Below are 26,334 nucleotides of genomic sequence, written 5' to 3'. Positions count from 1 at the left end.
TCTTTTCCTATTTATCATTGGATCCCCTGCAACTGACCTCGTCTTTTTCTATTTATCATTGGATCCCCTGCAACTGTCCTTCTCTTTTTATATTTCTTATTGGATCCCCTGCAACTGACCTTCACTTTTTCTATATTTATTGTATCCCCTGCAACTGACCTCGTCTTTTTCTATATTTATTGGACCCCCTGCAACAGACCTTCACTTTTTCTATTTCTCATTGGATCCCCTGCAACTGACCTTCACTTTTTCTATTTCTTACTGGATCCCCTGCAACTGACCTTTTCTTTTTCTACATTTATTGGATCCCCTGCAACTGACCTCGTCTTTTTCTAAATTTATTGGATCCCCTGCAACTGACCTTGTCTTTTTCTACATTTGTTGGATCCCCTGCAACTAACCTCGTCTTTTTCTATATTTAATGGATCCCCTGCAACTGACCTCGTCTTTTTGTACATTTATTGGATCCCCTGCAACTGACCTTGTCTTTTCCTACATTTATTGGATCCCCTACAACTGACCTTGTCTTTTTCTACATTTATTGGATCCCATACAACTGACCTCGTCTTTTTCTAGATTTATTGGATCCCCTGCAACCGACCTTGTCTTTTGTCCTTTCAACCCAGTCAGATTTAAACAAAACCTGTAGATTTTTATGTCCCTTCATCAACATCTAAACTAAATAATTATTACGACTAAAGGAGAAAAATCAGACGATCACATAACCTCTTTGGCAGAGGTAATATCAGGAGTAACACAGGTGGGAGAAAATGTTCTCCTGCGAACTTTACCGTCATGTCCGTCTGGAGCTTTCCCGAGACACCTGTGTCGGGAAAACATGGTTTACAGACAGAATGACGGAGATCTTGAAAATCAAGGCTCTTTTTTTAATTACAATATCGAAGCATAGATGCATTACTTGTGAAAAAGGTAGAAAAAGCCGCAAAGTCTTTCTCAATAAGTTAAACCTTTCTGGCCAAAGAGCGACCGGCTCACAAAAACTCAAGATTCCCATGAAGCATTTGTCGAAAAAAACAAAAACAAAAAACAAAACAAGGAGTATGACGTAGAAATGAAAGTGCGCCTCCTTGTGGAATACAAAAGAACTGACGTGAAAGTCTTCTGTACAGTCCTTCACCCTTTTTCTCCACAGGGTTCTTTTTTTTTTTTTTAACATTTTTTTTTTTTCATGGAACTTCTCGGGTTCCACCATTTGATCACAAAATAAATGGAGTTGAACAAAAAACAAACAAAAATTACATCAACAGTTATAGCGAGAAATGCAGTAATAAACGCAGTCCTGTACACGCAGGCTCATCTCTGTGATCCGGTATGAAAAGTTCCTCCTCGGACGAGGATCTCTGAGGACTGATGGTGGCGCTGTCGTCCTCCTGCTGGAGCTGATCGCAGGACAATTCAAGTTTCCCCCTTAGCTGGAACATAAAACACCCATGAGAACAACATAAAAACATCTTTTTTTTTAAAATCTCACCTCTGGTCGGCTTTGAAGTAAAAATTTGTTCCAGGGCTTTTTTCAGTCCAGTTCGTGAATCTCGTCCTGCATGGGAGCAGACACTCGGCTCACGTCGCTCATCCTCTTAGCCATTATTTCCCACTGAGGAGCCAAGACTTTGGATTTGGAGCCTGGACAGAGAAGAGCAGGATGACGCCCTCTGGTGGCTGTTTCGTGGGAGTACATACAGAAATACATTAAATCAGCTGAAAACCTTTCATAATGTCATATTTCATCACTGTATACTTGTTTTAATTATTTATTATTATTTATTTATTAAAATGCATTTCAAGCGTGGTCGCATCAGAGTCTTCTAGTGGGGTCGCCATCTTTTTTTATTTCCTTTTTGCCAATAAATAATAGAAATAAGAGATATTAAATTGCTATATTTATTAATAACAGAGGAAATAATACAAATATAAAAGGGTGTCAACTAAAATACCAATGTCATTTATAATATTGTAAAAATAGCGGAATATTTTGTATAAATAAAACATTTAAAACAAAATAAAAATTAAAAATAAATCCAAAATACTTTACTTGTTTTTCTTTAAATAATCATAAAATAAATATAAAAATGCAATTAAAAAAGAAGGTAAGGACAGAAAATCCTCCAAAAAATGTATAATGTTAAATCATATTTTATATTTGATTTAAATCTATAGAAAGGAAAAAAGCCCAAATTAAATTAAAATACTAAAAAATAATGATGTAAAAAAGCAAATTTAAACTGAATCAATATAGGCAACATACACCTCTAAACTATGATTGACAGCTTATCAAAAACAGTTTAAATAAATAATTGTTTTGTTTTTACATCTTTCCCCCTGAATTCTTCTCCAAACAGAATCCCCGACACTAAAATGTATCTTTGCGTGGAACAAAACATTTGGATGGTGACGTCCCGACTCATCCCCGAGGTTCTGAACATCCTTAAAAGACCGAGAAAGTTCTTCTTGCTTCGGTTGAGAATCATTAAAACCCAGCCCAGGCCGGAGGAGGATCAGTGGAGCTGCTCTCCCTGAAGACGCTCCTCGCCGCCTCCTGCTCCTCGCTGTTACCATGACAACATGGATCGTAGCCTCCAGCTAGAGCCGTCCGTCCAATCGCAACCTCTCGCCATCCCCTCCCCTCTCACCCGGACCGTCTCCTCTGGTGCACGGGGACGTTGAAAGTAGGACATAAACCCAAACATGAGAGCGACCCATCCTCACTCTTCACCCTTGAGCAGTCCATGAACTCCGGTCGAGGTGGACTAACGAGCCACAGGGGGCGCTCACGAGCTACAGACGCGACTTTTTTGTACGTGGACTATAACGTCACACTTTTTTAAGAAGGAATTCAAGCGTGTTTTTACCGTCCAGGCCGTTGTGCTGCTCGTAGCTGCGCTTCCCCAGGATGGTCGGGGAGCCGTTGTTGAGGATGGGCGTGGACTTGATGGGCGTGAGGCTGCCGGTGGAGATGGACGGTCCACGGGGCGGCGGGTCCGGTTTGGCAGGACGCGGATGTGCTTCTGCGGAGTGACGAGGAAACACCATCGATATTTTTCACATTTTCATGCATGTAAAAGCACTCAGAGAGCATAGACCTCTGCCAAAGATATGTAGATTACTAATACACCAACATATTGATATATTTGTTTCACTATACTGTATCAATACTCTTTTCTTTTGCATGTATTTATTATTATTTTTTGCTTTCAAAGCTTATTAAATATTTTAATCATAGTATTAATAATATTATTCTATGATTCAACTTCAATAACATGTTTATAAATACAATATTTTGATTTCCAAATCTACAATTAATATTCAAATATTTACAGTGTTGCAATTCAACTCCTGACCACTAGCAGTCATAACACTCTGCCATGACTGAGGACGAGAGGATACAGTGACTCCGGCAGCTTTTAAATCTGATGTTTGGACATATTTTACTAAAGTAAAAATGAAATACGGCGATGACTGAGGATGAGAGGATACGGTCACTCGTTTTCAAGGTGATGTTTCAACATATTTCGCTACATGGTAGCAGTTAAATTGAGATCCTGGCAATGACTGAGGATGAGAGGATACAGTGACTCCCGGCAGCTTTTAAAGCTGATGTTTGGACATATTTTGGTTTGAAAACAAATGAAAGCAGTTACGACTCTTTCAAGTTTATATATTCTGCAACACCAGAGTCAAGTACTCGACAATACTACAAATTTATACTTGTACAGTATCACTATATATTGTATCATTGTTACTGTATCGTATCAACAGATTCTTGACAATACACAACTCAGTAGTATTGACAAAATGGACTCAATCTTGAATTATTTTTTGCATTTGAAATATTTCCAACAGCTTTATTTAAACTAGAGCTGTCAAAATATCGTCGTAAGTCCAAGTTGGGGGCCAAACAAAATGTTTATTTACCAAACAGGAAGTATGATTTTGACCCTTTTTTTTCTTTGAGGCTTAACTTATCTTAAAATAAGAGAAAGATAATTTATTTTGCTGAAATTAATGATCCTCATCTTTCAAGGTAACGTTATCAGCATGAACATTATTATCATTGGGTGTGAGGCGAAAAATCCCCGGGTCCAGATGGTAATACAGAAACTCAACATTATTCTAACCTTATTTCTTTTTATCATGAATAACCTTCCATCAAATTGAATCAGAATCTGTTCATTCGTTCTGATTGTTTAACTTCTTAGGTAAAATAAATCTCAACTATTTTCCTCGATACTATTCAATTATCTTTGAAGCGACTTCACTACTCACATCATTATTGTTATTTTTTTCAGCATACGCGGATAATTCAAGAGTAGAAAAAAGATTTTCTTACCTAAATAGCGGACGACTGACTCCAGAGGTTTGCGATTCACAGGTTTAAGTGGAGAGCATTTGCTCGGCTTGTCTGGTAACCGGAGGGCACCTGACGGAACCAGTCGAGTCAAAATAAGAGACTATAAAAATGCTCCTTAGGCCTTGTAGCTTCTTAATGCTAAAAGTATTTTTTGATGGGATTATAAACGCAATAATGATATACTTACATTCTGCTTTGATGCCCGCCGTGTTGAGGGGGAGGTAGGGGTGTCTGGCCAGGAGTCGGGGTTTGATGACGTCCAGGCAGATCCGCCGCGCCATCCGCGTCAGCAGCGTCGTCTGCAGGTAGAAGGCCTGGCGCGTCTTCACGGCGAACTTGGGGCTCCCACTGTGACGGAGGGCGAGGCCGTGCGGGCTCTGGAGGAAGACCAGGACGGAGGTTAACGGCAAAAGTTGTCTTTGAGCGACATGAACGAAACGACAGAATTATTCAAAGTTTCTTCAATAAATATCATTCATTCTTTTATTTTCTGTGCCGCTTATTCCCTTATAAGGGTTGCGGGGAGTCTATCCCAGCTTCTTCGGGCGAGAGGCAGGGGACACCCTGGACAGGACACCAGTCTTTCACAGGGCACACAAAGACACACAACCATTCACACACACACTCATGGCTACGGACAATTTCCCCAAGTTCCCCAATCAAACTGTATGTTTTTTGGGCTGTGGGAGGAAACCGGAGTGCCCGGAGTAAACCCATGAAACACAGGGGGAGAGACATACAAACTGGAACCGACTGTGCCCCTCTTTGATAAATATAAAATGTATGATTAAACCTTTAACCCCACAAAACACATGGTTAACATGAATCACAGGAATTAGCAGTTTTTAATGTAATTTAATCATATTCTGTTTCATGTTCATGTCGTGAGATGCCAGCGTCATTTAAGATAAGGAACAGATCAAACAACTGGAATATGCTGGTGAAGTAGAACAAAAGAGCGATAACTTAGATGAAAACAAGCTTCAAAGAATAAAAAGACAGGATCAAAGTCAGACTTCCTGTTTGGTAATTATTGATTATGACCTCTTGTGTGATTACTTTGCCATTTTGCTGGCATTTCTCGTCCTTAAAAAATAGGTTCTACATCAGATCAAGGCTCTTGTTGCCAGAAGAAGAAACTTAAAAAAGGTACCAGGTTGCGGTTGGGTCCGGGTCGTTCTCCCTCCAGCCTGGTGGGCATCTTCAGGCCGCCGTACTTCTTCCAGTAGGTCCAGCAGGTGGCGCAGAGACGACACTGCATGTTGGGGGGACCCCAGGAATACCACTGGTATGAGCTGCTGGCTGTAGGACAAACACCCACACGTTTACGCCCCCAAAAATCATTTTCATACAATTTCTGTACATGTTACATAAGAGGTTTGCAATGATTTGAAAATACTAAAGTCTCAGTGGTAGAAAAACCCTTTATTCTCTCACTTTACTTTTAATGTCAGTTTTCACAGATCCTCCTCTGAAGTGATCATTCCCTCATACTGGTCTTTCATCCTCCTCTCCCTTGTGTTACTACAACTACAAATGTATCAACCAATTTATAAATGCACTAGTCATCACACCCACACACCATCCCTTCACACATCATGGCCCACGAGGCATTTGCAAGGAAAGAAAAAAAATATTCAGTTTAATTCATGTTCCATTGATGATAAAAGCCTGAGAAGCGTTTAAAAAAAATGTATTTTCTTGGATGTAATAGACTGTCATTCTTGACACGTCCATTAAACAATATCATTGCCATCAAAATATTAAAAAACAATATTAAAGCGATTCTATGCGATTTGAGGTCGAGCGACGCCAGTGGACTAAAGTGGTAGTGTCGAGTATATGTTTAGAACAATATTAAGACGGATACTACCCAGAGCTGCTTTAAGAGGTTGAATTTAACCTTTCTTTTTTTTTATTGAAATGTTGTCTTTCGTCAAATTCAAATAAAATAATTATTTAAAAAAAAAATATATATATATATTCTATTATTTATTTATAGAAATCATGATTTGAATTAAAGTTTAAAAAAAAGATTTAATATTTTTAAATCGTAGCCTATTAAATTCAATATGTAAATGTTGGTAAAATAGCATCAATATAGTTTTACTGTTATTAGAACAACAAACTTTGTAAAACAAAATGTATTTATTTTAACAAAAATGTATTTGTGTGAATTTTTAATTTTTTTTAATTTATAACCTGTTAATATAAACACTTATTTAAATTCAATGGCTCAAAAGAATAATTAAGTGCTTAAAAAAAAAAAAAATTCAATAAACAGTTCAAAGTTTCAACAATGAAATGTTAAATTCAACCATTCAATATTCCAAAGACACTGATTTTCTTCTCTAGAAGTTCGACCACAGAACAGAATCATTTCAACGTGAACGGAATCTCAAGACTTACAGTAGCAGCTCTCGCAGGCGCGACCCAGGGTCGGGGTCTGACCCGGACCCGGGGTTAAAGCCGGAGCGCCCGGGGCGGCGGCGGCGGCGGCAGTGGCGGGGGCGGGGGGTGCGGCGGCGCCGGCGGCTGACCCGTTCATCAGGGCAGGTTTTGCATTGTTGCACAGCTGGTTGGGGTTTGGCTTGTTGCTGCGACGACGAAGAAGAAGAAGAGACGCTTGTTACCGAAAGTACTTTAACTGAAAATACTAAGATAAGACTCACTAGTTGGGGATGTAGACCTGCTTGAGTTTGCTCTCGGCTTCGGCCGCTTTTAATCGTTTCTGCAGGAAGAGACGTGAAGAAGAAGGAATCAAATGTTTTCATTTTAAAAAGCTGAAATGTAATGTATTGCTCATGTGTAAACACGGCTCTTACCTGCTGTACATATCTGTCTGTGGTCTTCCACATGTAGTAATACTCAATAATACTCGTCAAAGATTTCCATGGCAACTGCAATTTGAAAAAAGAAATACAAATAAAGTTGTATTGTAATGAATCTCACATTTTGCTTTGGAACGATCTTCCTCTCTCTTTGCGCTTGATGGAGTCTACTGACTTCTTTAAGAAACATCTTAAGACGTTTCTATTTGTTCAGGCTTTTCCTTGAATTTCTCGAACTCCTGTGTTGTTCTCGGTGTTGTCTTGATATTTGAAGTATGTACTGTTTTGAGTATTGTTTTGATTGTTAAAGCGCTTTGTGACCCTGGTCTCGAAAAGCACTATATAAATAAATATTACTTACTTACTTACTTACTTACATTTTCAGACTTAAATTTATACTTTATCGTCCGTCACATAACAAGTTGTGGCCACGCCCCCTATAAGGAGTTTAGGTTATGTTGTTGAAAAAAAAACATCTAAAGTAAATTGCAGTAGCAATAACTCGCCACCAGGTGGAGGAGTGACGCACACAATGACGAACACTATAACCTTGGACATTTCCCAGCTTCCAAAATTTGCTTTTTTCATGTTAAAAATTGCTGACAGGAAATGGAGGTCGTAGCATCTTACAAATATTGTTTTTTCACATTAGACGCCTAAAAACAAACTAAATCTGACGTGTTTTTGTTGTGTTCCTCAAGTCAACAAAACTCATGATTAAGTGAACGTGAACTCCAATAAAAACACTATTGTAAATATTACGAAATAAATCATAATGATTTAAAGAGGATTGTCCTTCAATGCTTATGGCTTTTGACTAACAATTGTGTCGATTAATTCAGGTTTTTAATGTTAAATTCACATTTTATGTTTTACTACTTTTGGTTACTGTCATAGTTTGTAACATTTCTTAATTTCGCATTTTATTTTATTCCCAAATCTGTGTGAACAAGATTCGTTTTGGTATAAAAACTGTTTTTAAAAGCTTAAGAATAATCAAGTACTTTAAGGAACTGGCAGGCGACGCTCAACACGTTCCGTTTTCTACTCACAAAATCCTGCTGGATGTCGGTGAAGTCTTTGCCGTATTTCTCCAGCGCTTCTTCAAACAGGTTGGCTTCCGACGCGCTCCACTCCTCCATCTCGTCCCTGCAGAGGACGGGTCCGCCCTGAGGCACCAGCGCCGCGATGGCTCGGGTCATGTCGTAGCTCATGGCGTAGAGCGTGTCCATGGCGTGGAACTAAAGGAAGGAAAAAAAACAAAACTCATCCAGTCGTCGACGGTTGATCTATAGTAGTTTGGTGGGCAGCTCGGAGGCCGGTCATCCATTTTTTATAGGAGAAGAATCTAGGGCAGGATACGCTGCAGAATGCAGAGGCTCGTTACGGAGACCAGACACCGAGACTCTCTTTAATACTGGTCTCATGATGTGGTGATCCGGTGCATACGTGTGTCGATGCAGAGATAACTCACCAAGGTAATGTCTCTGGAGGCGGCTGCTGCACTCATGTGGAGGCTCGGCTGGCGGACAGAACTGCTGCAGTCTAGAGCTCTGGCGAACGTACCTACCGACCTGTTGGATACGAACCAAACATGAGTACAGAAATATACATCGTCTTCCTTAAATCTGACTAGTGCTACCATTCAAAACCTCAGTGAAAGGCTAGAGATGCGAATTACATAATGAAGAAAAACAATAAATGAGGAAAATAATGTTGATTTGGACATTTGTTTTGTCGTTTTTACAAATAAAGATTTTTTTAATGTTGTTTTTTAATAGGAAAATTGAAAAATCCAATTTGATTTCCTAATATAAACGTGTAAAATCTGGCCTGACAGGTCATTTTTTGTGGCCCAATCTTTAATGTGGTAACACCTTGAGTTGATATGGTGGATCTATTAACTAGTGCTGTAAGAAAATATAGATATTTTTATTCCAGATTCTGCATCGATATGTATATGTATATTATTTAAAAATTCACATTTGAAATAATAATTAAAAAAAGGTTTATATTTCAATAGCGCGTGTATAAAATACAATCATTCGATGTTTTATCTCACAAAAAGTTTTTATAACTATTTTGAAAAGTACTTTCATGTTTGATTAGTGAAAGTATTTTCTCAATTCTTTGTTGTAAAAGCCAGAAAATGGTTGTTTCTTTAGAAGAAACAATATATTGTTGTTCCTACAGTATCATATCGTCACACATGTATTGTGATACACATCGTATCGCCAGATCCTTGCCAATACACACCCCCTACTATCAACGATGTTGTATGAATATAAGGGAAAGAGATTTCCCATGTCAACATGATAAATGATAAAATATAAATTTCTTTGATGATTGAAGACAAAGAGAAAAAAACAAGATAAATGGAGCCTCAATGAATCAAAGTCATACTTCCTTACTTCAATATTTTTAACAGTTGTTTGATCAAGTTTGACAGCCCTCACTACATAGTCAATTATATTTAATAAATAATATTAAATCATTTTCAACCGCTTCAACCACTGCTCCACCGTGCGCCCGCTAAATAATATTCATGTGATTTTTAATTTATTACGTTATGTAGATACTTCAGATACGTGGGCTTCTCATTTGAGAACCAATGATTTGAAGATTGACAAATAAAGAGGCCTACATTTGAAGTGAAAGAGGTGAAGAAAATTGGCAGAGACCAAGTCATAAATTGTCTGACAAAACAATGTTGACCTTTAGAGATACCAATGTTTAAGATAAGATAAGTCCACAATACGTGTGAAACTGAGATAATTAAGCCTGAAAGAAAGAAAGTGCGATATCAAAGTCCAACTTCCTGTCAAGTGATAACACATTTTGTTCTGCAAAATGTTCGTGTGATGGGGTTCCAGGTCTCTGATCAAAATATAACTGGGAAAATGTAATTAAAAAAAATCTTTCTTTGGAATAAAACTGTGGGACAATGTGAGGAAAAAAAAGTTTCTCAAGTACGACGACTTACCGAGCTACGACTAAAAATTGGTCGATCTGTTTCTCCGTCAGCGAGCTGTCGGGCTCCCAAATCTTCTCCTCCAGTTTCTCCAGGTCCCGCTCGTCCTCCTCACCTTCCAAAGAACACACAGAGTTTACGGGTCACGCCTGGTTCTGTGAGCGCATTGGTTCGGGAAAAACATCCGGATAAAGATCTCATCGTTTAATGAATCCCAGAGGTGAATATTTAGGGGGGTTTGTCAGAGCGCCACGAAAACCTGCCGGAGCTCCTCCACACATGTAAGAGAATTTCATTAGCATGCGTTTAATTAGAGGCGCTCCGAGTCCCACGGTGAGCTAATTGCAATTTTCACTGCCTTTTTCCCACCTGCTGAGAATTAAGTTCTGGCAAAAACACCCGACTCTTAAAACACTCGCGCTTGTGTCTGGAAGAAACACCGTTTGCAACCAACGCCTTCGGCTACAGCCCAACAAATATCCGATTGTAGTGGAGATAATACCGTAACTGTAGTAAACACGGGTCACGCGGCTGGAGGTACCTTCTTTCAGGAGGTCGGTGATGTCGGCCTGGTACTTGTTCCCCACGCGGATCTCCCCTTTGTCCGCCAGCAGGGTCTTCTGTTGGGGGTCGTACACCAGCGAGTAGAAGAAGGCGTCCTGGCGACACACAGAAGGGAAGTGATTTTCTCAAGAGCGGAATCGTGTCGAATGTGGATGTGGCGACCTTTAGGGACGTCGGTGATTAAGATGAGGACGAGCGAAGGGAATTTCATGTTAAATAAGTTCCGCCTGTGAACAAGACTGCGAACATAGTTTGGACGCTAGAGAGATTGAAACCATTAACCTAATAAAAACTACTAAATATTGTATTAATAAATGGTTTAATACCATATAGGTTTATATCTTTATCACTGCTTTTACTAAACTATGTCAATTTATTTTGGACGTATATAGAACATTAACTTTTAATTTATAGAACAATAACTTTTCATTTGGTTGCTGCTGTAGAAGTCTTTTGCTGATAATCCACTCCGAGACGGTGTTGGTAGTTTTCCCTAAATGTGGCTAAAAGGTAAAAAAAAAGAAAAAAGAAGCTAAAGTAATGTTTACTGAACATAAAGCATCGGATCAAACTCACATCTCGGTCCAAGTACGACGTCAGCGCTTCGGTCTCGTTGAGTAGAGTCACGCAGCACTTCCCCCTTAGACATGATACGACAAATAAAGATGAATTGTTCTGCGACAAAAGTACTTTTATTTTTGTTATTATTCTTAATGAACTTCTCAGTACAACAGTGTCAAAACACAGACAAGAGTATGCCTTAAATAATGAACAAAGACATAAAAATAAAAATGTTATTAGCTTGAAAAGAGATGAATTTTTCTATGAACAACGTTGCTTGGTGTTCACGGCTGTACCTGATATGTGTCGCAGGTAGAGACTCCAGCTGGCGGGACAGGAACAGCTCTCTGTGTCGGAGCTGGTGCTTCTGTTTCTCCGGGAGGTCGGCGACCTCCGGGTTCTCCATCTCCTCCTCCAGCTCCCCTGAGAGAGGAGAGAGAGGGAGCAAAGGTCAATGAGCAGGACGGGTTCAAAAATAGAAGCTTGAACCAAGAAACGAGTTACAAAAACAGCTTATTTGACAAATGTATTACATCTAAACAATAAGTAGGTGTCATGATAGAACGTTTTAAATGCGTTTTATTTATCCAGTACTATACACATATATATATATATATATATATATATATATATATATTATCTATCTCAATGAAATGAAGTCAAGCAATTTATCATTATGAAATGAACTTGATAGGGGTGTCTTTATGTAACAATCAATTGTAATTCACTTAACTGTAAAAAAAAATTATGTAAAGCATGGAGAAACAATTTAATCAACAATCCACTTTAAAAATGAGGTTTTTTTTACACAAATATATCATTGGTTGAATAATATTTAATGTCATACTGACGGGTTTTAAAAAGTAATCAACGCCATTTTATTATATAATATATGTATATATCCCTCTCTATATATAGATATTTACTATATAAATACAATAAAATTAAAAACGGTTGTAACTAAAATAAAACAAATAAAATGTATTTATAGAACTTGTATATATAGAACTTTTCAGATGAAAAGTAGTCACAAAAGTGTTTAATATTAGCCATCGATAAATAGATTAGCAATAAATAAGTTAGTAATAAAGTAATAGATAGATAAAAGATTTTTACAATTGTTTTTAAAATTTTCAGGATGTTAATCTAGATAAAAAAAACACTTTCAAAGCTTCACCTTAGTATAATTGTATTTAACACAAACATTTTTTATCAATTATTTCCATCATCTTTTACTGAAAATATCTTTGGTCGTTATTCAAAATATCTACACATCAAACACATGAAAACAACTGTCATATATTGACATCATTACAGCAGTTCGTGAGGAGATAATCCACCAGGAAAGTGAATAAGACTGAAGAATAATGGTTTCAAGGACAGTTGGAATGTGAAGTGACGAGGAAAGTGGGAACGGGTCAAGTGAGAAATGAAGGACACAACAGCAAGAGAAGGTGTTGAGGAGTGACATCTGCTTCACGTGAAGAGAAACCACAGAGTGAAGAGAAAACACGACCTGGTGTCGGAGCGTCGTCTGCTCCCGTTCATTTGGACTTTCATCAGAGAAGGCGAGCGACAGCAGAACAAAAGCAATCAGAGGATTTTTTTTTCCAGGAGAGCCGTGTGGCCAAAAAAAAAATCAATAAAAGTGCCCGGATCTCTCCACGGCGACGGCCGCTCACGCGAGAATAGCGTAATTGCTACTGTGCCGGTGCAATAATGAAAAAGGAAATTGTGTGGCGAGTATTAAATTAGACAAGTGGGGACAAGCAGAGGTGCGAGGAGTTTATCTGGGCTGGTCGGCCATCATTACGCTGCTTTCATGTGTCGCTTGGTAAGTGGAGCCCGTCAGAGCGGCGTTGAGCGAAATTCTACTTCCATTACAAACATGCCCCCCCACTGCTGCCTTTTAGCGCCGCTAAACCATAGCACTTTATTTCTACTCGGCTGCGACTAATGGGGAAAATATTTGAGACGAAAAAACAACAACCTTGTTTACTAAGTGTCAAAAGTTACACAGATTTCAAATCATAAATGTTTAGAAAAATAAATAACCACTTACAATTTTTTTTTCTCTCCTGCCGTTAACGAATGATATGCGTGTGTTTTGGTCATGTGATGTGGTGTCAATAAAGTTTTTTTTAGACAGCGACCATTTACAAGCCTTTATGGACAGTTTTTAAGAAATATGACAAGTACAAAAATGTTATTAATTCTTCTGTTTTTTTGTAATTAAGCTTGAATTAAAATGACAAAATAAATATAGTATTACTCTTTTGAGGCAGTTACTATGAGGTCTCTCGGAGTAATACAATGGTAACCTTTATAACGCTGTGTACGACATGTTATCAGTTCGAGGTCACCAAGTTAAACCAGAATTATTAAATATGTTTTTTATTGTTGACCACTGATTTTTGGGAAAATATAAAGAGTTTAATTGGGCCTTATAGCCAGAAAAATACAATCCATGTATGTTTCGTTATACATCATTAAGTACATATTAAAAATGGCACTACAATAATTAAAACAAAATCGCTTCCAACTACTAGAAGGGCTTTGCTGTAATGGGATTAGGAGGTGCTTGAATGGAGAGAGAACTAGTGGTTATATAGCGTAGCTGAGTATAATCGGATACACAAATGGATTTTAATAAACTACACAGTAGGACCTTCTTTATCCTCATGCCACCAGCTAAATTTTTTCCATTAATAATACATAAAACAAAGATTTTCTCGAGCACTTGCTTCTTTTTTTTTGCCAAAACAAAAACTTTTCTAGATCAAATAGAGAAACGGTTTGACTGAATTTTGAAAGACATGGATGTTTTACACAGAATGTTGAAACACTCTTGACTTCCTCTCTTCAGCTTTATATATATATATGTATATATATTTAAACTATGGCAAAAACGTAAAGCTCTAAATAAAATAGAAGGCGTTTGGCTGTAGTTTGAATGACTGAATAAAATGGTGAAACTTAAATAAATATTTTATATTGAGTTTAAGCGAAAGTAAAACAAACAACAACACCAAAAATGTCATTTTGTCTTACTTTGTAGCAACAAAGATTAATACAATCTTGGCTAATTTCAAAACCAAAAAAACGACACCAGATGAAAACCTCACAGATGGTCGTGGCTTTGAATCAGCGAAGATCATTTGAAACACAGAGAGGAATAACAAAACAGTTCCTTCATGAAGACCGAGGGAATCAAAGATGCCCGGTCACATCCCTGCAGACAGTGATTGATTATGTTGTTTGCGTCTCCCGGTCTCACTCACAGCTTGTATTATTTATCACTTGCTTAATTTGAATTTAAAAAACATCCCGTCTTAGATCCAGAAGGATTGTGGTCGACATGAACGCAAATCTATTTTGGCGACTTTGAATTTGAGGTCAACAAGTATAATTACTTTCGATATCGAGGTAAAAACACAGAAGATAACAGCAATAAATGGAGAAAATAATGATAGTTATTTACTGCACTTTGAATGATTTGCGTCCTTTGTTTGGAGCCGCCACAACAACTGCTCTGCTCGGCCAGGATTTCAACAGTCGACTGGAGCTTTGTTAAACAAATTTGCTGCTACTATAATAATGAGAAAACAAGGGCAAAGTCGGGAGTCAAAGTATTTCGTTGGACAAGCAGAAGTCGGCAATGAAAAGACCGTTTTTGAGAAGGGATGAGGCCAAACGTGGATGAAGAGTTGATCAAATAATTGTAAAATTGTGTGTGTGAAAAACGTTTAACATTGTTTCAAATGATTGGTTTCATTAAAAACTGTTTTAAATCCTCTATGATTATGATACTCTGGTTTGTTTTCTTAAAACTGCAAAATGCAGGTTTACCGTTAAAAGTGAAACGTTAAGAACACGGTACTACTTTCATAATACATTATATATATCTATATATCTATATAAATATAGATATATATAAAAGAAAGTTATTATAAACATATCTACAGCACCCTAACATTGTTTGCCCCAGAGAATCATTTAAACTGAGACCCGGTAACAATAATAGTGCAAAAACATTTCCTGTCATAGTACTTCATGATTACTGTATATAAATACCATTTAAAATTAATCAGTGATGTCTAATAGCAAGACAGCTTAAAAAAAACCGGATGAACAGGTTTAAGAAAAAGTAGAAGAAACAGTTGAAAAAGGAATAAATTATAGGGCTTTAATGGTGTTCCATGTGGACCTAGAAAGGTTTTGAAGATCCCTTCACTCTCAATATAGTGCAATATTCAATGTTGTCTTGAATTGCGATATCGATATTAACGCAATATCTTTTTCTTTCACCTAAAAATGTGCACACGTGCGAGTACTGTAGTGGAGGTCAGGGGGATTAAATAAGGAAAACGATAGCGATATTTGCCTTCGTTTATTACCGCGCTTCTGTGCCGACATGATCGGAGAAAAATATCACTTATAACGCTCAGTTTCGCGGGACTTGCAACGGTTTCCTGTGAGACATAGAAGTACAAATTGACAACTTTAACAGAACGTGACACTGATTGGTCAAATTACGCATTTAAGAAATGCTTAATTTATACAATAAAAAAAATGATAAAATATCGCATGTTTTCGATATGCATATAGGTAGATGGATAGAACTTTATTGATCCCTCAGGAGGTCTCCTTTGGGAAATTGTTTTTCCCGTTAGCACACAGCAATACAGACGATTATTCATAAAAAATAAGCACAAGAACAAAGAAAAAGAAAGAATAAAGTATATACTTTAAAGGGCATCTTGTTGAGTACTGTTTTGATTGGAGCGCTTTGTGACCCTGGTCTGGAAAAGCGCTATACAAATAAAAAATACTTACTTACAATCTAAGTCTAAAGATAAAGAACATAGATCAGAGACAAATAACAAAGACAAAGGATACAAAGATTAACACAGAAAAGAATGTCAAGATAGCAAGATATATCGCACGTGCCAAAATCGCGATATAAATATTTTTTCAATACATGTACAGCCTTGGAAACAAGTGACTTTCCAGAATTTGCACCATTCTAGTCATAACTATTAATATATACTGTATATATTCATGTATTATTCTTAATAGAGACAAAAGCCAGCAAAAAACAAGATATTGACCGTCGTGTCAATGGTTAATAAAGTGATCACCAGCTAAACTTCCAGTTAAATCATATTTCTCCTATAACACTACAAGTAGTAAACACATCAGAGTTGAAACTTAACTCTTCAACCTCAGCTCCGTCCTCTCCTCCTCCTCCTCCTCCTCCCGAGCCAATCTCCTGGCACTGCACCCATGCTCTCTGCAAATTGCCTCTCCATCTCACCTGTCCCGGCCAATTATCAATTATTGATGAATGGGTCGACTTACAGGACCCAAGCGGCGAGGGGAGGGCGAGGAAGAAGGAGACGGGAGAGCTGGCGGCTGGACAAGAAGCAGGAGTGAAGGAGTGAAGGAGGACAGACCAGCCATGATGGAGTGAAAAATACACAAGTACTGCTTCATTAGGTTATTTTTAAAAGCTTTAAACGGTTTATAGAAATGGAAATATGGACCAAAACAATAGCCGTTATTCATTTTAAATAGTCTACGGGGTGTAATTCAGGATCTGGAGCCTTGTCGACTTAGCATCGTGCTAACAATTCTTGTCCACAACATTGTGGAGGCCAATGAACAAATCCATTCATTCTCCTGCGTTTATCTTGAGTTTGGATGTCAGGCAGCAGTCCGATCAATAAGTCCCAGACTTCCCTCTCCTCCTGCGGCTTTCACGGGGAACTACAGACGCCATCAGGACTACCGAAATGATACAATTCCTACTAGTTAGTCTCGCAAATGAGGAGACGTTCTACTCCTGGGTCGGTACCCGTTGACTGAACGAAATAAATCGATTCTAAAGATTTGTCCGCTGATCTCAGGCTCCGTGATTCCGTCACGCACACGTTCAATATATTTAAATGGATTCAGGTATTTTTTCCACACTGATGCCATGGCTCGGTACCAGTCCGTGACACATTTGTTACCGGCCGGAGAATAAATTGAGGGCTAGAAGCGAATAAATGTTAATATGTTTCCCATTAAATTGGTGATTACGGCCCAAGTGGTGTTTTATTTTGAAAAACAACCAGATTTTCTCTACACAATACTCATCATAAGTAAAAGAAGTAAATATTGATACACAACAATACAGCATTTATTCAACAGCACTGTTTTCGATAATTATAAAATAACAGTTGTTTGAATTCTGTTAACTTGTTTATTTAATTTTTTTATCACCCAAAAAATCCTGCAAATGCCAAAATGTCTTCTCTCATGTCGTCTTTATTGTGTGTTGACTACACTAAAATAATTTAGTTATTGGAAAATTGTAAAGAAACTCAATATATATTCTTTGTCCTAAAGTATTGCAATACATTGTTTAGTTGCCCTTGTATGGCCAGATCCTTGACAATACACAGCCCTACTACGATTTAGCCAAAATGTATTTTTCACGGACACAACATCCATTTTAAATTCTTGTCGTGTCATTTTATTTTTGATGTTTTAAGCTGCCAAAACTTGGAAGTCGAGTTCATAGAGAAACTCCTCTAAAAACCAGTCCATGGTGGAAAATAGGATTGGGGGACCCCCCCGAGGAACCCTCCATTGAAAACTGAAATAAGACCTCAATATATACAGCCGTCCGGCTCTTTTGACTCTTATACTTGTTTATTTTGTTACATATGATTTAGTACAAATTAAAATGACACTACAATAATAAAATCTGTTAACTACTAGAAGGGCTTTGCTGTAATGGGATTAGGATGCTCTTGAATGGAGACAGAACTAGTGGTTGTATAGCGCACCTGCGTATTATCAGAAACACAAATGGATTTCATTGAAATACACAGTAGGACCTTTGTTATCCTCATGCCACTCGCTACATTTTTTCTATTAATAATAACTAAAATGAAGAAATAACCAAGATTTCTCGAGCACTTTTTTTTTGTCAAAATTAAAAATGAATCAGGGGACGTTTTAAATGAATCATACAGTTTGACTAAATTAGGTCGGATATGGATGTTTTACAAAAACTGAAATAGGACGTCAATAAATGACTCTTTTGACGTTTATTATACTCGTTTACTGGACAATATTTTGTTGGATTACATAATAATAGTTAAAAATACTGAATCCAGCACACAGACCAATCAAAGGAGCTCCTATAGACACGTGGGAGGAGCTTAAGGCATTTAGAGGGAAACTTTCAGGGAGACTCGGAATCTCTGCGAGCAGAATATTTGATCAATGAGTCACACTCGTAAAGACAAACACACACATATGCACACGCACACTCAGTGACAGCTTATATTCTCTTGTGGGCCATAAAGATCAATTTAGTTTTGGCGACTACGCCGACAAACACCTTTGTGTATTTACCAAAAAAAAAACAACTTCATCTATAGTTAACATACGTTCAGGGAAACACGAACAGAAAGCAGAAACAGGATACAGTCCACACCCAAGTTGTGTTCGGTGGCTCGAACTTCTTAACGCAAATCAAATGTCAGCGGGCTCGGTGCCACGGTGCAGCTGGGAAAACATTCGGAACCACAAGGCTAGACCTAGACAAACTTTGCTTCTCCGCAGGAAACAACGGTATAGAATATTCATCTTGGTGCTCTGAAGACAAGAGGTAATATTTCCACAATCTGGAGGGTGTTACTGCTGTCAAAAATGTTAGCCCTCCTGTAATTTTAATAGGTTAAAAAATGTACACTGATTTTTTGAGGTTCGTACTTGCTGGTGAGCGAAGGACGGTGCGTGCCAAGTGTAATTAAGATTTCCTGAGAGTGACTAAGCAGACCGACGTACAATCCAAGGTGGTCTGGAAAGACAACACGTGTACCTTTCAGAGAACCGCCGAAATGTGACTCATGAACATCGAGACATCAACAACGTACCCTCTTTTTGAACCACTTCAGACCTACACACCCAACACAACCAAGTCGGTCAAGTTATTTTATCAACCGGTACACAGTTTTGTAAGTCAAAGCACCACAAGCCAACAACACAGGCTGGTTAAAAAAGACTTCCAAACCGAGCGAGACACTTCCTGTGTGTAGTCACCGGCCCTTCTATGATGATGGAGGAGCAAAAAGCCACAACAGTGAGAAGCAGGTTTTTCGGTGGCCCACCACAGAACTCAGAAATGACAGAATAGCTTGTCAAAGCAGCAGTTACACGCAGCGTCTAGCAGCACAACAAGCACACTGTGAAGATCATTTTTTGGACTCTTAAAGAAAGAGGGAAACATTTTTTTATACGACAACCATTCCCTTACCGAAATATGTTTCACAAAATTGAGCTGGTCAGCTTGCTTACTGTAAGGTTGTAATGGTCGTTAAACTGTTCCCATTTTTCACGTGGTAAAATCAATTCTTTCTACACAACAAAAACTATGACAGAATTGGGCTTTAGCGTTGGTGATTATGTTACAAACACAAGAATAGGAATAAATATTCAAAGCAATAATACTGAGGAATAAAAAAAATCACGACTAAATGTGGTTCAAAATGCTATAATTACTGTTTTGCTTTCTGCCGTTTCTGACCTTGAATTCGTGAACTTGGAGGAAAGAAAATGTGGATTATGCACTTGAGACAGAATTGCACTAATAAAAGGAGAGAATATCTCCTTGAAAACTCATTTTAAAATGTCTTCCGTTTTTGTTGACTAAAACTAGATGAAAACCATCATTGATAACCGACTAGATTTAACAGTTTGGGAAAAACAAATCAAATAAAGAAAAAGACTGCCTGATGCAAAATTACCATAACAACCACAACATTGTAATTATACAAATAGATATACACATTCCCATTATAGTTATACAAGAATACATTGCAAAGGTCATAAAAACACTTCTATTATAGTGTATTTTCTAAAAAAGCAAAAACTATGACAGAATACTGCCTCAAAAAGCTGATAAATATTGTAAAGCTGTAAGAGACTACATTTTACTAACAAAAATAACTAAAAACTAAAAAAAAATGTCCTACTTCCACGGCATCATATTTACTGTCTTTACTGTCATTATACAGAATTTCTAAATGCACAAAAGTAACCTTTTGTTCAGACTTTTCAGTGTAGTTTCAAGAATAGTCATATATCATCTTTTCGAAATTGTGAATTTGAAGAAATTCAATTTCAACAGAAAAGTAAACTAAAAAGTCATAAGTTAAGGTTGTTGCAAATGATCGTTTTCATCTCGTTTCAGTCAGACTAGATTAATGGCGGCTAAAATTAAATAAATATACAACCCCGGCTAAAAATGATTATTTTCAATGAGGCATTAAAGCCGTAATAAAAAAACAAATTTCGGAGTCATCATCCCAAATTTCTTTCTCGATTTCCTTCGCTGTTTGAAGCGATCCTTTATTATGGAAACCCTCCTCGTGTTTGATGAGCAGCTCCATCACGGACGCCAGTGTCTGGCGTGTTCGGAGCTTCTCGTCATTAATAATGAGAAAATGAAGACGAGCGGCGCATGTGTGCGAGGACGGGCTGCAGGTAACGGTGCATCTCTAATGAAATATAAAGTCAATTACGCATTAGTTCCAATGACAATCGAGTCTCATTTGATCACCGGTGAAGGTAAACAGAAAAGGCGGCGGAGGCCTTGTTGGACGCCGGCTTTCGCCAGGTTTTGGGTTTGATCACTCACTTGCATGCTTGTCTGCCAGGGCGATGAGTGTGCTGGAGATGTCCCTGCGCCGGTAAAAACACACCACTTTGGCCTCCACGTTCCCATTGGCTGTCTGCAAACCAGAGACAATCAACGTTACCATGGCAACAAGTAGTGCCGCACACCGTGCACCCACACACACAAATACACACTTGTATTCATAGACACGCACGACCTAATAAATGAGACTCATTCTTAAGTTTTTCTGCAGCGAGATCGAAGGGATTTTCCAAAAAGAAGAGATGGTTTTCTTTGCAAATGTGGAGGACGATGAAGATGATGATGATGATGAAGAAGAAACGATCATTGCTCCGGCTAGACAGCTAATGAGACACACAGAGGAATTCAACTCGGCATTATCAATTAGGCATGGCAGAATTTGGGAACGCTAAATAACGCCGCAATGCTAGTGATAATAACATGATGATGATTGTGTTTTTATTACGAATCCTACAATGTTTTATCATATAATAATAACAACATAATTACTGAAGTTTATTTTCTATATAAAGACTCATGTTTTCCACATGGCAGCAGTAAATAACTGAGAATCAGCACAATGATCTTCACTACAATTTAATAATTAAATATACAGTATATCCTTCACAGTAACCACAATTTAATTTTGTAAAACAAAAAATTCAACTATTAAATTTGACTCTTGTGCTGCAGAACTTACAGACCACATGACTCTTGACAAAGTCGTAACTGCTTTTGAAACCAAAATATGTGCAAACATCAGCTTTAAAAACTGCTGGAGCCGACTGTATCCTCTGGTCCTCAGTCATCACCGGGATTATTATATTTAATAAATGACAAACCATTAACAAACTATGGTAACGCATAAAATATTACAATTAATTAATTAATATACAACATTATGTGACTTACTATCCAAAAATGACCCAAAAAAAGCTTTACCAATAATCGATACAGTGCTGTTGAATATAGATACAATATCGTGGAAAATAATATCGCGATACATCACCAGATTGATATTTTGTAACACCCCTACTTTTGAGAAGTAACAGTTTTATAAGGGATCACATTATTAATCTTTCATCTACTGTTACCCTCTTGTTGTACTGTGTTGTTTTTATGCTTCACCTCGTGGTTTATTGTATTGTGACTTTATTTTATTGTTGGTATATCTGTGTCGCTAAAGTTGCCTTAAATTTTTTTTATAATTATTAATGATTATTATTGTTATTATTGACGAGGTAAAATGTGACCACGTTTGTTATCTACAAACATTGTTTAACAAGCAAGACTTAAGTCTTTACAGTTAATTAAAATGTCTCTACATTTAAACTGCGTCTTCAGTCAAGTCGGGCCTACAAGGTTTCTCATATTAAGTCAACTCGTTCCATCTTTTCCTTAAGATAAATATAAGATAAATAAATATAAAAAAAAACAAGGGGAGGTAATCAGAGCCTTTTTTCTTTTGACCGAAACTTTACTTTGAAGACTGAGACGCCGGAGATCAGACACCTGGAAGTCCCTGCGGAGAACACGCACTGCCGGCGAAAAAAACCCGAAAACAGAAGTCTCCCTCTGAGCTCCGTGTCAATCAAACAGCCGAGGAACAGCGAGACCTTTTTAACGGGTCCGCAGAGACGATCATCGACTGCATCGTCACCGTGACGGAGGGTTGATCTCGAATAGATTAAATTGAAAAAATAAAATGGATGTTTTTATTTACCTCGTCGGTTCTAAGACCCCAGTTGTGCTGCGTGTTGCGGAAAAAAAACTGAATCTTAAAGCATGATTCCACTTAAAGAAACTGAATTAACAAGTTTAAACCCTCAATTTATTCTCAGGTTTGTCTACAGACCCCGATTCTTTCTTGGAGAACATCCAGACGAGAGAAGATATTTTATGCGAGGACCCCTGTGTGAATAAGAAGCAGCGGTTTCGCTGTGGTTGATTATCATATCCAGACTAAAATATTCAAACTTACTATTTATTCCAGTTTTTATCTCGCGAATGGAAAACACTGGTTTCAATAAAGCTTTTGTGTTGGGAATTCAAATCTTGACACACCGACACCCACCTTGTTCAGCTCCTCTATCCTCCTGATCAGCAGTGGGTTACTCGACGAGTTCTCAAAATAAACGTAATCTGCGAAGAGAAGGAGGAGAAGTCGGGTCAATATTGTGACACAAACATTTGCTCGTTGGGACTGAATTACAGGCCACACGCCATTTTAACTGCCTCCATGTATCCCCTTTGTCTACAGCAGTCATGTGTGTTGTTATTGTTGCATGTGTTTGCCAGCGTCGGAGTGTGTGAATGTGTGTATTGTATGCGTGTGTGTGTGTGTGTGTGTCGCTCCTGGCAGAGCTCCAGGCTCATTGAGGGCTTAGCTCTCGCAAGGATGTCCCCGCAGGGCCCCGGTCTTGGTAGGGTGCCTGGTCTTAGCCCTGCATGTGTCTTGGCTGAATGCTGTCAGATTATAGTCCACACTTGGTTTGCTGCCTGGAGCTGGATCATTCCCCCCCCCCCAATCTTCCTCCCAAACCTCTCCACCAGACCCGTCACCCCCCCATCCTCCCTTAGGCTCCCGTATCCTTGACCGAGGAGGCCAGAGATCGTCCAGTAGCAGAACCAGAGCACAGAACCGACTCTTGCAGATTTTTTTTTCCTGGCTTTGCTTAACGGGTTCAGACAACCATCCTGCTGAGCGCCTGCAGCCAGCTTTGACATCCATCCTGCGTCCAACACGGCCGCTGCCTTCTGCTCCACTGGTCTATACGTTCCTGATCGACCCAAATGCCCATCGGTCTGATTATTCACCATGTATAACTGGATAAAGCTATAGGTTTGAGCAACGGAGACAAGAGAGCTTGTGGTAGCCGTTGCTAGAATTTAGATATTTTTTGTATCTTCATTATTGTATCGTTTAGATTTCACTCGAGTATCTATAAAAACAATGCGTTTCTTGTATTAACAACTAATATCCAAATATTCAAAGCATTTTTATGTTGCAAATAAACTCCCTAGATGGTAGCAGTCAGTACTTTTCTCGGCTAAAGGACCGTTTTAAACGATCACGGCGATGACTAAGGACGAGAGGATACAGTGGACTCCAACAGCTTTTAAAGCTGATTTTTGCACTTATTTTGATCAGAATCAGAAATCCTGTATTTGTCCCGCGAGGGGAAATTCAGTTTAAACAACAGCAAGCGCAATACCTCAAATAAAAAATAAAAAACACCCAGAAATAGAATAATAAAATGAAAAGATCTAAATAGAATATAATAAAAATCTGCCCTATATTATAAACATATTATATATGTTTGATAGAGTAACAATCAAATGACGACGACTGAGAACGAGAGGATACTTTCACTCGTTTTCAAGCTGATGTCTCGAGATATTTCGCTTCACGGTAGCAGTCGTTAAATTGAGATCATGGTGATGAATGAGGACCAGAGGATACATTGACTTCAGCAGCTTTTAAAGCTGATGTTTGGACACATTTTTCTTAAGTAACGATGAAATCCGGCGATGACTGAGAACGAGAGGATACGGTCACTTGTTTTCAAGCTGGTGTTTGGACACATTTCGCTACATGGTAGCGGTCGTTAAATTGAGATCCTGGCGATGACTGAGGACTATAGGACACATTGTATCCAGCAGCTTTTAAAGCTGATGTTTGAACAAATTTTGCTAAAGTAAAAATCAAATGACGACGACTAAGGATGAGAGGATACCTTCACTTGTTTTCAAGCTGATGTCTCGAGATATTTCGCTACACGGTAGCAGTCGTTAAATTGAGATCATGGCAATGAATGAGGACGAGAGGATACAGTGACTCCAGCAGCTTTTAAAAGCTGAATTTTTGGACATATTTTGGTTTGAAAACAAATGAAAGCAGTTACGACTTCACCAAGAGTCATGTGGTCTGTAAATTCTGCAACACCAGAGTCAAGTACTCGACAATACTACAAATATATCCCTTGTTCTCAGTATCACAATGTATCGTATCGTAGACCCTTTATGATCGCAGATTCTTACAAACACACACCCCTATAAGCATTAGCGTAAGAGATGACGAAACTAAAGTTTCTTTGTTCAAAACAATGCTCATCAAAAACTAAAATTAACATCTGGAACCAACAACTGCACACATTTTATGTCAAGACGGGCCCTAAATTGGCTTTACAAAATTGACATATGCATAAGAAATAAAAGAGCCATTACAAGTAATTATGCATCAGAAATCAGTCACAAATATGAATCATTAAATTTCTCCTGAATCCTTAGGAAGCGATGACATTTTAATTTTGGTTACCTAATATTGCAAACCCGAGAATGAAACTGCTCCGCCAGAAGCGGCGATCACAAGGTCATCGGGTTCATTCGTTTTGCTCACTTGATGCAACCCTAACATAAGTCACCAGAGGGAGGTGAACCAATGCAGCAGTAAACACATAAATATCACCCAATAGTTTCCCTTTAGGTTATATATCTGTGATCCACACGAGGTTGCAGGAGCTCCAACATACGTTAGAACTCAATTACATGCAGACAAGGTTCACTCGCAGTGTGCCTCGGCGTTCACTCCTCCACTTGCAAACCTTATGGTCAACGAGAGTATTAATATTCCTCACCACCTACACGAGCAGATAGGAAGGTTGTCAGGAAGTACATGTACAGCAAAGCGGGTTTAAAAAAAAAAAAAGTTGGTGAGATATTAAAAAACATTAGACAAAGAGTTCTATTTTGGAGGTTTACAAAGTCAAGAAGTTGCCTCAAGTGCCATCTTCACCCAGTAACGGATCATTATGTTCGGCACCGCCGTGACATGTTCATCCGGCTGGATGACGAGCGAGCTTCGGGTCCGTTCTGGTCGGACACGCTTGTTTTTGTCACACGGGCGGGAGTCACCAGTGGCTCGGTCATATGTTAGAGAAACTATGTGGCTGTGACCACATGTGAAGTGGATTCTCAGCAGTGAAAAAAAATCGAGTGGCTCTTGAACTAAATGCCAATGATCTCCTTTTTTTCCAATAATGAACTGACATTCATCCGTCAGACGAAAGGCCTCATATCACACGAGGGGTTTTCCATGTTTGTGACAGCAGCGTGATTGGGCGTCACTCACAAGCATGCAGAGTCCTTAATAAGACCAGTGCTGTGTCTCAAATCACATACTTCTCTTAGTGCACTGGTGGTTAGTACGCATCAGGATAGTGTACGTACTAACTAGTACGCAAATTCTCAACAAATAGTTTGTCTCAGATCAAACACTGCAGACTGCAAGACACATATATATACATATATATATATACATATACATACATATATATACATA

General features: G+C 38.3%; 1 protein-coding gene across 2 annotated transcripts in view; it reads right to left on the bottom strand.

Annotated features, from left to right (window-relative positions):
* Positions 1-866: 866 nt before the first annotated feature.
* Positions 867-26,334, bottom strand: part of mta1 (metastasis associated 1) — a 32,901-nt gene continuing 7,433 nt past the window's right edge. The window contains exons 2-18 of one of the 2 annotated variants that reach the window (XM_087779530.1): positions 23,068-23,135; positions 20,994-21,087; positions 11,593-11,719; positions 11,312-11,375; positions 10,713-10,830; positions 10,184-10,286; positions 8,675-8,774; positions 8,253-8,441; positions 7,195-7,269; positions 7,042-7,100; positions 6,779-6,966; positions 5,523-5,671; positions 4,557-4,746; positions 4,349-4,438; positions 2,871-3,026; positions 1,493-1,680; positions 867-1,433 (exon numbers count right to left, since the gene is read on the bottom strand). In XM_087779530.1, coding sequence (XP_087635656.1) covers positions 1,535-1,680; positions 2,871-3,026; positions 4,349-4,438; positions 4,557-4,746; positions 5,523-5,671; positions 6,779-6,966; positions 7,042-7,100; positions 7,195-7,269; positions 8,253-8,441; positions 8,675-8,774; positions 10,184-10,286; positions 10,713-10,830; positions 11,312-11,375; positions 11,593-11,719; positions 20,994-21,087; positions 23,068-23,135 — 1,916 coding nt within the window. In that variant the 3' untranslated portion in view covers positions 867-1,433; positions 1,493-1,534. The remainder of the gene's footprint in view (positions 1,434-1,492; positions 1,681-2,870; positions 3,027-4,348; positions 4,439-4,556; positions 4,747-5,522; positions 5,672-6,778; positions 6,967-7,041; positions 7,101-7,194; positions 7,270-8,252; positions 8,442-8,674; positions 8,775-10,183; positions 10,287-10,712; positions 10,831-11,311; positions 11,376-11,592; positions 11,720-20,993; positions 21,088-23,067; positions 23,136-26,334) is intronic. The other variant, XM_087779531.1, reaches the window with a different exon arrangement.

The sequence above is a fragment of the Callionymus lyra genome, chromosome 18 (genome assembly GCF_982586985.1).
Source record: "Callionymus lyra chromosome 18, fCalLyr1.hap1.1, whole genome shotgun sequence".
NCBI classification, from domain to species: Eukaryota; Metazoa; Chordata; class Actinopteri; order Syngnathiformes; family Callionymidae; genus Callionymus; species Callionymus lyra.
Note: the sequence above shows the minus strand (reverse complement) of the source record. Positions and strands in the feature narration are given on the sequence as shown.